Raw genomic sequence first — 13,920 nt, 5'->3', positions numbered from 1 at the left:
TCCCACTGCAGGAGGCATTATACAATGTTGTGGGTGTAACGCAGATTATGATAATGCTGAAAGAGCCAGGATGTGAAAGGCAATACTTTCTGATACAGCAGGATTTTGGCGGTATATAATATACCATCTGTATCTGTGTGTTTATATTTATTTATTAACAGCTTCTCTGCTTCTGAACTTCATTTGTAAACCGTTTTAGTCCAATAGAAAGAAACACTTTTATTAAAGCTTAAACATTTGCATTCACAGTACATACAAATAATGAATGCCCAGAACATAAACAACAACTAATAGTGACATTGGGTAAAAAACTAAATCCAGAAATGAAATTGTAGGTATTGATGATACTATTTGCACACTTTTTTTTTTATTTCGCTGTCCTGTCTTTCACAGGATAAGACCCGAGTTGTATCGCCTATCATCGATGTCATCAATATGGACAACTTCCAGTATGTGGGAGCTTCCGCAGACCTCAAGGGAGGTAAGTTGTACCGGCCACGACCCCCTGTTTGAGTTCCAGTTGTGTCATCTTAACCAAGCAGACCTTCAGGGGCATTGAAAAGGGTTTCCCCGACTGTGAAAGTGTGACAGCCGGCTGCCGCACCATATTGATTTGTTTGCAGAGAGCGAGAGAGAAACCCACTCCTGGGAGCTGAGTGATTGATCTTGCCCTCGAGATGTGCACAATTGAGTTTTAAGGCAGATGCTGAAGCAGTTTTGTCTGTATTGGCTGTGTTTTGTGGTCCTGTGAAAAATCCATAAGCGATAAACTTGGAGTGATAAGAAAACCGGTCTTCGAACGGGCCAAGATTTTAAACCAAGAGCCGAGACCCTCGGTTTACGTGCAGGATGGGTGCACAAAGAGTTTGTTCTCTGAGAAATACAATAGGGAATCGGAGCCAAAGCATTGGTCCAGCAACCTCTAGCTAACCTAATCTTTTTCTTAAGCACCAGTTACCTTTCTTTCAGTACCATATACAGTATAGAACAGAAGAAAAACGAGTCTAAAAGAAGACCCCATATTTTTTGTTGACCATCTAGTGGGAAAAAGTGGATGCTTTATCTTAGGCCTGAGATGGGTGCACTGTCAAATTGTACTCAAGGATTTTATTTTATTGCGCTCCCCTTTCACAAGGTCTTATAATGTCAAACACAGATTAAATAATTAATTGGGAGTGTTCATTCGTCCTTTCCATTCAATCTGTTGCAGAGTTTTCTTAACTTCTGATTAATCAAAAATCAATAATTAAACAAAATGATCCACTTTATTTAAGCTCTCAAGTTATGGCCGGTTTTGAAATTTGGCTCCTGGTCTGGTCTGGTCTGCAATTGAGAAGGCTGCATTGTTTTTGTCTCTCTGCAGGGTTTGACTGGAACCTCGTGTTCAAGTGGGATTACATGACCCTGGAGCAACGCCGAGGCCGCCAAGGAAACCCAATCGCTCCGATCAAGTACGCCCCAATCAAATATATCAACTTTGTGCATTTCTGTGTGAAGGATGTATTTTAAGTCATGTCTTGACACCATATAGTATAGGAACACAAAGCCCTCCTCTAATAATTTTGTCCATTTCATGATTTTATATAGGCTGTTGTCCTTATATTTTGTATAACTGTCTCTACTCCCTTAAAAAGCTTGCGACAGGAAATGACACTCCTATAGGGGGAGGAGTGAGTGCATAAGCTCTGCCCATTGTTGCAGACCATCCTCGACACATCCAGTCACTGTGTCACCCAGCTTGCAATTCAAACCACATTATCACTCTCCTGCATGTAATGGAATCAGGTTTTGTAAGATGTCATTTTGATGATAAAACAAAACAGATGCAATGATAATAAAAAATAATTGTGTGTGCTCCAGGGGTAAATATAGGGAGAGATCTTGCATGTCTCACATAAATGGAAACACTTTAGTATGCCTGAATTCTGCTGCAATATCCTGTAGATGGCAGTCTAAATTAAATTTTGCTGATTTTGAGCAGTGGACTTGTATCACTGACTCAACTAAAGCTGCAGTCAACCACACAAAATACCACCCAGACGGATGTAAATATAGCTTTTAATTAGTATTCAGCAGCATAAACATATACTTTATACTTTGTAATGTCCCCTGCTTTGTATAAGGCACCAACCAAGTTGTGTAGATGTGTGTAGCATTCCAATGGATGTAGAACTCAAATATCAATTGTTCTCTTTTACAAGACGGTGATATACAAGAATAATTGAAAGTGTATTTTCATCACCGATAACTAAGCATATCACGTATCTACTCCATATGCTCAAGGATGGAAAGGAAATTCAAAATTGCGGAATTGAAAGCGTAAACCGCAAAAAGTTTACCGTAAACCGCTATTTCTTACGGCTTCCTTCAAAATCGATATTTCCTGTCCTCCTTTGTAACTGTAATGTATGTTTTTCAGGACACCTATGATTGCTGGAGGCCTCTTCGTTATGGACAAGGACTACTTTGAGGAACTGGGGAAGTACGACATGATGATGGATGTATGGGGTGGAGAAAATTTAGGTGAGCAAAATGTCTGGGGGTGTACGCGAACCTGGAATGAAAGAGGAAGGAATAGTTTGTTTTCTCGCAAGTGCATTTGCAGTCTAAAAGGAAATCATACCAGCAGGCCCAACCTCTGAGTCACAAGACTTTTATGAAATTTACTTTAAAGGGAAGATAGATTTAAACTATATTCTCTATATATCCATAGGCAGAGAGATTCCTTCCTATTTTGTTTAGACTGAAATCCAACAAATCAGAACATCTTTTACAACATGGTGCTAGTAGTGTCTTATATTCAGGACCCATTCATAATGAAATAAGTTTACTCAAGAAACGTATCTTCTATGAAATGGTGTCTGTGACTCCCCAATCAGTCATTCTGTGAGGACTGAGATAAAGCATAAATAAATAAAGACCTCAGGAATTGCTATGACACAATTTATTGCTATTCTGTTATTTTCATTTCCTGTAAAAACAGAACAGATTGAATGGGCACCTTTATAGTAACCCTTTAGTATGGAAACCATGTTCGTTTTCAAGTTACATGAAAAAGATACAACTGTGTTGGCATTTCTAACCTCATTTTCTCAGTGAAAATGTTTTATATTTACCACCATGACTCCATCATAAATATATTTTGCTGTACCAATTCTTAACTCTCCCTTAAGCCAACACTTACTATATTGCAAAAAAATATAAATGTCATGTCAATATGTCAAAAAGTTTTTTTCTTTTCAGTTTTCTGTATTTAATTGAGCCTACCTAGTGTGTGAGGAGATGTTAATGTAAAGTTCATCGCAGTGATCCAGATAGGGGAATTGAACAAATGTGTGAGTAACTACATCTGACAACATATTGAATTTTCACTTCTTCAAATCCATACAGAAGTCTTCCAAACCGAACAATCCAGTCAGCCTTCTGGGGACTAAATAGGCACAGAACAGAGAACAGTATACATGCTAGGAATGAAGAATGGGAACGGGTCTTTACAGTCGGCCCGTCAGCCCAACTGAGCCCATACGCATTGTCTGAAATGCTAAGTATTTTCTCCTCTCTGACATCTACCATGAACTAATAAACAATGCCTTTTGGGAAACTCTGAAGGAAACCCCAGGCTTAGGTTGTGGTCCCTAAACAGAGCAAAGACCCAATAACAAAGCAGCCCAGAACTTCTAGTTGGTCAGGTGGGTTGACTTGACCCGTCGTTTGTGTTGCAGAGATCTCCTTTAGGGTGTGGCAGTGTGGGGGCAGCCTGGAGATCATCCCCTGCAGCCGAGTCGGACACGTCTTCCGCAAGCAACACCCATATACCTTCCCTGGGGGCAGCGGCACGGTGTTCGCCAGGTCTGTGCCTCCGCAGCGATCTTGAATTGCACTTCCTGTATCTTGCCTTAAACCTTCCCTGTCAACAATCACAGCTTCAGACACTTTTCAAACAGTTTTTCCTCCACTCCGCTATGATGGTGTTTATTATTCTTATTAATGATGATAATTTGGCTAAGGTAACAGTTGTTAAAATACTATACATTTTATATAGAAGGAACGCATTGTAAGGCACAGAAATGACCGGACTAACCAAACTCGTTACATTTGTTTTATTTAAATTAATATTAATACTCAGCATCAACCAAACTCCCTGCTCAAATTTGACCAGCCACCTAACGTGTTCAGGATCTTGTCAATAGTTAAATTCCTCCCCCATCTTGTGGCCTAAACTCCACATCACGAGAGAAGACCTTGTTCTGTGTAGGAGGTTCGACAAAAGTCTGTGAATCTCGACATTGTATAAAAGCACCAGTTCTTCTTTTCTCCATTCAATCTCTCGAGACCTGGCCACCTGCTCCTCCCACGCGTCCAGGATTGCTTGGGAACGCAGACCTTTTCTTTTGAGCGAATCCAAAGTGCTTCATTCCTGTAAATGTTCTCTTCAGAGTCACCCTCAGATCCTTAGCAAGTGGAAACGAGAGCCATTACTCACAGCTAATTCTGCCCACCAAACCTCACTCTTCACTGCCTACGAGAGAAGTGTGGGCCCGTCCAACACATGTAGGATTGCATGAGCTGAAAAGGGCTGTATTTACTGGGTTCAGATGAACTCATGACAGTAGAGGTGCCGTCATGGCGTATTTAAGGTGGTTATGGCTGGTGACTGGTTGAAATAGTTTTCTTTTATGTCTGAACAACCACAAACAATGCAAGCCGTGCCACCACAGACATGCTAATATTCAACATGAGATATAAAACAGGCCCTAGCAGGAGGTTCAGGAACTTCCTGTCAGACATCCATCAGCAATACTGATCAAACATAATGAATCACTACCTTCACACCCAAGCAAAATAATACAAATACAAATAGTGAGAGGAGACAAGGAAATCGACAGCATTTGATAACAACAGAAATCTGACCTAATGTTCTCATATTCACGTCCCGCCAAACTGAAATTCCTGATGATTTTCTGTGGTATTTTTTTTATTTAAGATATTTATTTTTTTGTCTTCGAAAGATCTTTTAAATCAGCTTCCACACTGTACTTATGCCTGCATTCGAAAACCTGCGAACACCATTTACTAAAACAATAGGAATGTGAGCACCGAGAGAAAAGCCAATTCAAGATCTCCAGAGTCTGTTAGCTGACTCCGTTCTGTCGTTTTCGGTGTCCTCAATGATTAATATCGTCTTGCTCTACAAAGTCTTAATTCCCGGTGCATCGTAGACGAGCACAACAATCGCTTGCACGGCTGGGACATAGGAATGAGTACAAAAGTGGCAGTATCCATGTGGTAAACCGAAGCATCTCAGTTTGAGCATCCTGTAAACCCGAGATTCCCTTCATGGGAAAGGAACCTCCTACGCACAATTTGACCAACTATAACCGACCAACCGCTTTGTGTTGTGAACATTACAGTGTCTGTCTGTCTAGGCTAACGCTTGTGCTTTTCGTGCTTGAAGGAACACCCGGAGGGCGGCCGAGGTGTGGATGGATGAGTTTAAGAATTTCTACTATGCCGCCGTGCCTTCAGCTCGCAACGTCCCCTACGGCAAGTAAGTCTTCCTCTCTGGCAGTCTACGCACTCGTCTTTCTCCTCTTCTCACACAAACCGAATTTGAAGCCAAGGAATGTAGGCACACCAATCTGAGAGCAAGATGCTGGGCCGTGCATTCTTCTGTTCATTTCCTCTTGAGTTCGTTGGGCTTCTTGGCAGGGTCAATTCAAGGCTGATGGAGTTTCCTTTTCATTTGTTTTTCTGTCCCTACCAGCATTCAGAGCCGACTGGAAATGAAGAAGAGGCTGGGCTGCAAACCGTTTAAGTGGTACCTGGAGAATGTGTACCCTGAGCTCAGGTAAGATCCGTGTCTCAGTCGGGTTTAATTTGCGAAGCTCTGCAACCTCAGAAAGCCGTTTATGACGGATTATAGGGAGTTGTGCGTTTGTTTGATACACCTTCAACTCTTTATTTAAAGCAGCGTCTATTGCAACCAGCCCCTGTTCTGAATGTAACTTTTGTTTCCATTTGAGTCTTTGTATCCTGGTCATTATATTGAGTTCAAGTCCTTTCTAGGATTAGGAATTCTTCAGTCCATCTCCCAAGATCCACATTGCTGTAGAGATGTCAGAAGAGTTGACACAGGTCTTTGTGTTTGATGCTTGACTGCAGTTTGGCATTGTTGGCAGTTTAAATGGTTTCCCTGCATTGTCAGAATCGATGAGTCATTAGAGACACAATATAAGTACCCTTTTACTTTTTTTTTTTTAGTATCTGCAACCTAGCTATAATTGTTTTGTTCATTTTTTCCCCCCTTTTTGGGCAATGTATTAAACAGGGTACCAGACCACCAAGATATTGCCTTTGGCGCTCTACAGCAGGGGGGCAACTGTTTGGATACCCTGGGTCACTTTGCAGACGGTGTTGTTGGAGTTTACGAGTGCCATAATGCTGGAGGAAACCAGGTAAAGTAGTGCTTAAATATATCCATAAATATATATTTATTGGTAGCAGGCATCGTTGTTCAGGGTGACTCACACATATTTTAGCATTTTGAGCACATTATACCAGGATGTAGCTTATTTTATTTTGTACTGTTTGTATTACCGCACTTTGTAGTGTTTTGAAATGTTTCTTAGATTACTTGTAAAGTCACCTGGATAAGGGTGTCTGCTGAGAAATAAATAATTATAATACAATGGTTTCATCAAAGTGGGGCAATGCAAATCTTAACAAACACACAATTAGGTTGTACAGCATCACTAGTCTTGCTCCTTAAGTTTTTTTAATGAGAAATTACTAGAATAAGTTGTCAGCCTTTTAATTTCAGTCCAAAACACCGGACAGTCTAACAATATACAATTTCTTCTGTATATGTACCTGTTGAAAGACGACTGCATTTCAAATGCAAGGGGTGAGATTTAAGAATCCTAATAAAGTAACTACATTTGCGGTTTTAAGATCGACATTTACTTCGGCATAAAAAAAAAAGTAAATGGCTAATTAACGGGAAGTAATCACACTATAGCAGAATACTCCCTGACCCCGGGGCCAGCGCGATAACACAATTAGCAGGTGTCAGTGCAGGTTTGATTAAACCAATCAACTTTTAAAGATGAGCTTAATCCCTAATGCCTTTGATTCCAAGAAATAAAAGCTGAAAACAGTCTTAGAAGTTTATGCAGTTGTTGGAGCTCTCCTCAGCTTGAAGTTTTAACCACTGGTTTCCCTGGAAGTGGTTAAGGTTTTTGTGCTTAACTTAATTTAATTAAGTAACACAATTAAATTGTCTGTTTTATACACTAAGCACATATTAATAAGTGATATTCAGACTGGAGTACTTGTTGGGCGCCGTTCAACAGTGAATTAGTTCAGCCAGGAATTTGCAGCTTGAGTGTAAAACATGTCCAAATTCCTGCGGTGCTTTCTTCATAGGAATGGGCGTTGACAAAGGACAAATCGGTCAAGCACATGGACCTGTGTCTGACGGTGGTGGACAGAGCTGCTGGATCGCAGATCAAACTGCAAGGGTGCCGAGAAAACGACAGCAGACAGGTGAGAGATTTGCCGGCAGACATCGGGGGAAACATGGTCATAGTTCGCCATTTCTTCTGTGGGGGTTTTCTAATCACATCGGGTCACAAAGCGATTTTTGAAATATACAACACTTTTGATACGAGGTGACAAGCTCATTTGTTACACTCATAACTTCCTTTGTTTGTTTGTTTTATTTATCATTTTTTTATGGTTATCCGCCAAAATGTAAAGCGTACAATTGTTTATATGCTGTTACCTTGATACACCTGAGTATCTGTGGAACCATAGACATACCTAGAAAGAATACTTACTGGCATGTTTGATCCCATCTGGAGTGTCTTTTTATTTGTGTGATGCTTGTCAGCCCTGTTTGAGTCTCAGCCTTCACTACAACAGTCCGTTCTGGACGGTTCCCAACTGCCGACTCATTGGCCGGTATTCTCTGTGTCAGATGGCGTGTGGCGGCTCACCTTGTGCTGTGGCTCTCGTTTCAGAAATGGGAACAGATTGAGAACAACTCCAAGCTGCGGCACGTGGGCAGCAACCTGTGCCTGGACAGTCGCAGCGCCAGGAACGGGGGGCTGACCGTGGAGGTGTGCAGTCCATCTCTGACACAGCAGTGGAAGTTCACGTTGAACCTGCAGCAGTAAAGAAACACCCCCAGTCGAGAAGAAACCCTCAAAAAAAAAAAAAAAAAAAAAAAAGAAAAAAAAAAAAAATCCAGCACATACTAAAGAGAGAGACTTGAGGGAATCGATTCAAAGGAACAAAAAGTAATAGGAGGGGGAGAGAGAGAGAGAGAGAGAGAGACTATTTCCATCCAACTATATACCTCAATGTTTCATCTTGGTCCAGCTTTGGAAGTGAATCATTTTGACGCCAGTGAAACCGGAGATCTCTCCTCGACTTCACTGAAATTCCCAACGGATACAACATTCTTCTTTTCTTATCTTTTTTTTTAATTTTAGTTGTGGTTTTTGGTTCAACTCTCGCATCCTGTTGAATGTAAAGACGTGATGCTCCAGAATCCCTTACCTTTACCAGGGCTGTATCTCTGTGGGACGTGGCATAATTATTCACTGGGAGATAGCAACGGTCTTTCAAAAAAAACAAACTGCTGGTAACTAGGGATCTTATTTATGGCGCCACCTCCTTCTCGAAGGACGGACTGGTGCAGGTTAACATTTCTGAAACCTGCTGGGGAAGAAGCTCTTCTATTTTATAAAAACCTCCACCTGAAGTATTTCTATTTCTACTCACGAGTCTGCGTTATACTGTACGAACTGAGGAAAGGAACAATAAACGTGGCTGGCTGAAACGGCCCTGCAAGACCAAAATGGACCAAATGGCCCAAGGCAATGGACTTAGATGCTGCTGGACCTTCATGGACTGTAGCACTGGCTGCTACTGGTTTTCAGTATTTAACTTGCCCCTTTGTCCTTCACGGTAATACAGAAAATAAACGAGCATTTCTTTTCATTTTTTTTTCTTTTTTTCTTTTCCAAACCTAAAAAAAAACTGAATAAGTAGTATGTTCTTTTTACAGCGTTTTATTTCCATTTATGAATCAAAAAACTAGATGTTCATAGACATAATATACTGTGGCTTTGTGTTCTCATCTACATCTAAGTAGAGGCGTTTGCTTTTTTAAATTTTTTTAATTTATTTTTTTAAACCTGAGAAGATGTGTCCCTAGGAGGTTATGGTTTGAGCTTAAAGACGCGACACAAAAGAGCGGCGGGGACGTTTTTAGCTTCGGTTTGTCTAATGTTTGTTGGCCGTGTCTTCTTTCAGTAGAGCGATGATGCAGACGTTTGTGAGAGGCATTCATTCAACATCATTGCAGCTTTTTTTTCCTTTCATTGGGAAACATCTGAGCAGGGGACGTGAAATGAAAGGCTGAATAGAAACTCCGACGCATTTAGTGGGATTTGTATGGTTTTGTATGTTGCTCTATCAAGCAAGCAAGCAAGCAAGCAAGCAAGCAAGCAAGCAAGCAATCATGTCATTTTCTGTTTTTCGTTCTGATTTCTGAATTCTTGAGAGATCCAGGTAATTGTCCTTCCAGATGTCCCTCACACATGGGGAAATGTGTTGCGCCCGGCCTAGTGCTGTTGAAAACACTACTGGGAGAGCAGAAACGTTCAGCTCCCGATGTGAAGGCCGCTCCTGTCCGAGCAAATACAGGAGAAAGCAATAAGACCTCCAGTCCTGACGTCGGTTGAATACTCTTCTCAACATCTCGAGCGGCCCAAATCACGCGGGTCCTCGGGTTCAGTTGTGTCCTTCAACGTTCGGAGTTGAGTGGACGAGGGGACCCCACATGTTGCTGACCGAGGCAAAGCCAGGGCTGCACGAGTAAGCGGTTGAGCTTTTTGGGAACCAGACGTTCCAAAGTCCGGGAGTTTAATTGAATAGAGCCGAGAGTTTTTTCATTTGTTGTTTGCAGTTGTGCACACAGGGTGGGCCCTCTTATAACACCAGCACGACAGTTAAAGGGAATCGCTCATGCTTCACGAAGCAAAATAATCATGAACATGGAGACCATTGACACTTTGGTTCTTTAGCACACGCCCATACTCCGACATAAAACAGAGGGGCAAACTAAATCGAATGGCCTTTGTGAATAATGTCTATATCTGTAACATTATCTGCGAACAATTGACTTTTGTAAGATACTCATTAAAAATAACAACAACAAAAACGTGTTCATTTTGAGGTAAAGGGGAGGGACGGGAACGAACTAATCAATGAATGACAACTACTTTGATATTTTTTAATTGGATGAAATGTTTACATAGCACAATGTGCCAAAGTTATTTACTGTTTATTTACAATGTCAGTGCATTTGTACTTGAGATTTAGGAGAGTGCAACTGTTAGTTTATGATGCAAAATATATGATCCCATTGTAATATGAAAGAGTTAGTGTCTTTTATTCATCCATTAGTGTTTCTGGCGAAGTGTTTTGCACCACTATACTACGCTACTAATCAATACGTGAAATCACTTTTTTTTTTTTTTTTGCCCCCGTGGTTGGGGTGGGGATGAAAATGATCAATCGAGTTAAGTGAAACAGCGACTAGTTTATATATTTAAATAAAAAAAGAATAATGATAAAATAGTAATACGTGAGTTGGTCTACTGTACAGAGCTTGTAACTGTTAAATGTTTTATAGATATGACGGAAAAAAAGCTTTGGACAAGGGGGGGGGAGAAATAACTTAAATAAATGCGTTTATACATAAAATAAGTGGTTGTTACATTTTGATGTGCCTACGTTCCTTTAATGTTTTGTGTTACCACAAGGCATGCTATTTGCTTTCACAAAATGGATAATTTTGGGGTTTTGTCAACAGGGCGGAGTGACATTGTAAAACCATCAGCTTTGAGGAACAATCTGCACCGAACCTTGGAGTGAGTGTGTGCCATCTGTGGATGTATTCGGGTATTCAGTCATTCCTGTTTCCATACAGGAGCTTGTGGTGGCCCTGCCCCCCAAGGAGACCCACCTGCCCTCCCTCTACACTGCCTGAACACGCCTGCCCCCCATCCCACATAATTGTCCTCCTGATCGGGCAAGCTGTCGAAAATCAAATCCATGGTGATATGGATTTATTTATATCCCTCCTCCAATACAGGCCCATAAAACGTCTTGCATACAGAATCTGCTTTTCAGGGGCCCCTTGAGAATATGCACAATCGTTTATTACTGTTTAATAACCCCGCTCAGATCTCTCAGGCTAAGTCTTAATTGGGCCTTTTCATCATCTCCACTGCATTTGATTGTGATTGCAGCAGATGCACTGGTATAACATTATGCTAACTGTTCTTCGGCTGATTGCTGCTGATTTAGGTTTGGCCTGAAACAGTCTGCATGTTTTCGGTCGGTTTCCAGACATCTTGGCTCCTGATCCCATGCATATTGACTCAAATTTGTATTTGATTTGACAGTATGGCAATTGAAATAAAACAGTATCAGTGATGTTGTATATTAGTGCACTTACACAAATATTTTTTATGAAACCTTAATGTTTTTCTTTTGTTTCTACATTAATATGAATGTGTCCATAAGTTAGGATGAGACTTGCATTGAAATGTCAAGGGTAGAGGGGAAAAAAAACAACCGAAATGCCTTCCCCCCCCCAATATGGTTTATCAAACAAATTATTCCAGACAAACTTCCTGAACGTGCAAGTCTCTCCAACATCGTGCTTTGTGTTATTTTTATAATCGAGTAAGCGTGATATTGCTCCAGCTGTGCCTTGCAGCGATCTACGGCAACGTCGCCTAATCTGGGTCACTGCTCCCCCGCAGTATGACGGTAGCGTGTCCCCGGCATCTCCACCACATCGCTGCCTCCTCGCCCAGCTTCTCTTCTCCATATTCTGCATTTCTCTGTCGTTTGCTGTGTAGTACCTTCCTTGTCCCACACTCCTATGTTTTGGCTTTTGTGTGTTGTGTGTTCCCATCTCAAGTCTCGCAAATGCTTCTCTCCTTTGTTTTCTGTGCGTCTCTCTTATGCCCGATCTCGCTACGTTTCCCCTCTGCAGATGAAGTCGTCCTTCCAGAAGTTCTGCTGATTGGATAATATAATGCCTGTGAATTCTGATGGAGCCTGTTTTGTTCCCAGAGTTCAACCAACAACATTGAATCAAATTGTGTGTTTGTTTGTTTGCTCACCACAGAACACAACTGTGGGCAGTAGTATGAATATGAATTAGTTTGGCCTGTAATGGAAGTGATTTATGTTTAGTGATTAATATTCCATGATCATGAACTATTTTTTCCACATCATCTCTTGGGATCCATTTCACAGCTTCTGTAGTCCAGCTCTGTTTTCTTGCAATGAGCTTGTGTTGTCATTTGAACATCTTCACGCCTTCAATGGCTGTTGACACAAGTTGTGACAGAATATACGACACCGTTAATTAAGATGGCATGGCTGGATTCCAATATTTACAGATGTTTTGGTTAATACTGTATTAATTTACTAATTCTCCCTTTGGACGTGTTCAGTTCAATTTGTGTTCAAACAAACCCAGAATATTAAAAAACCAAACCCAGCTATTACCACCTTACATACGTCCTCAGATGGCCTCTAAAGGCATGACTCATTTACTCCCACCTGTGCACAGCCAGTTGCGTCACACATCCTCTGTATATATGAATGCCTAGCTCAAGAAAGCTGTGAGAAGATTAAAAAGGTGAGCTATGTGTTGTGACTGGTCAGCAGTTTCACTTCAGTTCTGCCCTGTCCGCTGACATTCTTTCGTGGGTTTTCCTTGGACGTTCAATGTCAAATGGCAGGTCATCTTGTAAATCATGACATGGCAAAAAAACAAACAGCTGGATCACTGTCCCTATGCCAGCTTAATTTGTTTCTCACTTTTGCATGAACTTCTCACTGTCACTGGTCTCGATAAGGTACTTTGTGTCCTGGCATTTGAAGGACAACAACTTCCTGAACCTTTTACTTTCATGTTGACGTGAACCGCTGGAGGTCAGGATACTGGGGAACACGTCTGAAGAGGGTCATTTGATTCCTTTCATCCCCTACTAGTGTAATATGTGATGTCATTTAGCCAGCATTGCGTTGCATGTTTTCGGGGTTGGCAAATAAGAGTCCTCTGGTCTTCCCCACAATACCGTTGTTTAACCCTCAGCGATTTAGACTCCCTATTTCTGTTCCCACGCTTACCTCTGATTACAGTTGGTCTTGGAGAAGCTGTCCTTCCCTTTCCATCTTATATCTTTGCAATCACTGTCTTTTTGCCTTAGGTATGCACAATGTCTGGAATTGTCTTGTAAGATTATCTTTGTAGGCAGATCTGAACTCTGTATTCGGATGATCACAATGCTCGTTGTCTCCACTCTGTCCCGGCTGCCGGGCATAAGGAGAAGAAAGCGGTTGTGAAGGGCCTCGTCTGGCAGCTGGCTCATCGCTTCATCACAAAGCTTCAGTATTGAACTGGCCATCTGTCAGTGATCAACTCAATTCAATGTCCGCAGGAGATGTCAAATTGACAGCTCTGTCTCATGGTCAGCGAGGGAAAAACAGAAACTGCTAAATAGATCTAAAAAGAAACACAGAAACAATGTAACGGTTGCTTGAAGGGATGGACATCTCTGGAAGCTGTTTTCCACTGATACTATGAATGATCATTGGGTGATTGTGTCAAAACAGCATCTTGTGGAATGAAGGAGCAAGTGAACAATTAAGACAAACCTGAAAGATATACATCCATTAAATTATCCTGCTTAGCCCGGAAGACTTTGTATTTGGTGTGCAGGATCTTTGATTTTAATGACTTGACATATTGTATGGATTTAGCAATTGATACTCACTGGGGTTAATGGCTAGGTTAAAAGAAATCACCATATTTAGATGTAT

The 13,920-nt window shown here is 41.3% G+C and overlaps 1 protein-coding gene across 1 annotated transcript in view; it reads left to right on the top strand.

Moving 5' to 3' along the window:
- galnt2 (UDP-N-acetyl-alpha-D-galactosamine:polypeptide N-acetylgalactosaminyltransferase 2) overlaps nucleotides 1–10,779 on the top strand; it is a 95,135-nt gene extending 84,356 nt beyond the window's left edge. The window contains exons 8-16 of the mRNA XM_066696500.1: nucleotides 394–481; nucleotides 1,364–1,451; nucleotides 2,420–2,523; nucleotides 3,723–3,849; nucleotides 5,456–5,548; nucleotides 5,765–5,848; nucleotides 6,329–6,455; nucleotides 7,426–7,545; nucleotides 8,022–10,779. Of these exons, the coding sequence (XP_066552597.1) occupies nucleotides 394–481; nucleotides 1,364–1,451; nucleotides 2,420–2,523; nucleotides 3,723–3,849; nucleotides 5,456–5,548; nucleotides 5,765–5,848; nucleotides 6,329–6,455; nucleotides 7,426–7,545; nucleotides 8,022–8,177 (987 nt within the window). The 3' untranslated portion in view covers nucleotides 8,178–10,779. The remainder of the gene's footprint in view (nucleotides 1–393; nucleotides 482–1,363; nucleotides 1,452–2,419; nucleotides 2,524–3,722; nucleotides 3,850–5,455; nucleotides 5,549–5,764; nucleotides 5,849–6,328; nucleotides 6,456–7,425; nucleotides 7,546–8,021) is intronic.
- The last annotated feature ends 3,141 nt before the right edge of the window (nucleotides 10,780–13,920 follow it).

The sequence above is a fragment of the Amia ocellicauda genome, chromosome 23 (genome assembly GCF_036373705.1).
Source record: "Amia ocellicauda isolate fAmiCal2 chromosome 23, fAmiCal2.hap1, whole genome shotgun sequence".
Taxonomy (NCBI): domain Eukaryota; kingdom Metazoa; phylum Chordata; class Actinopteri; order Amiiformes; family Amiidae; genus Amia; species Amia ocellicauda.
The sequence above is the reverse complement of the archived record's forward strand: the minus strand, read 5'-3'. Positions and strand labels throughout refer to the sequence as shown.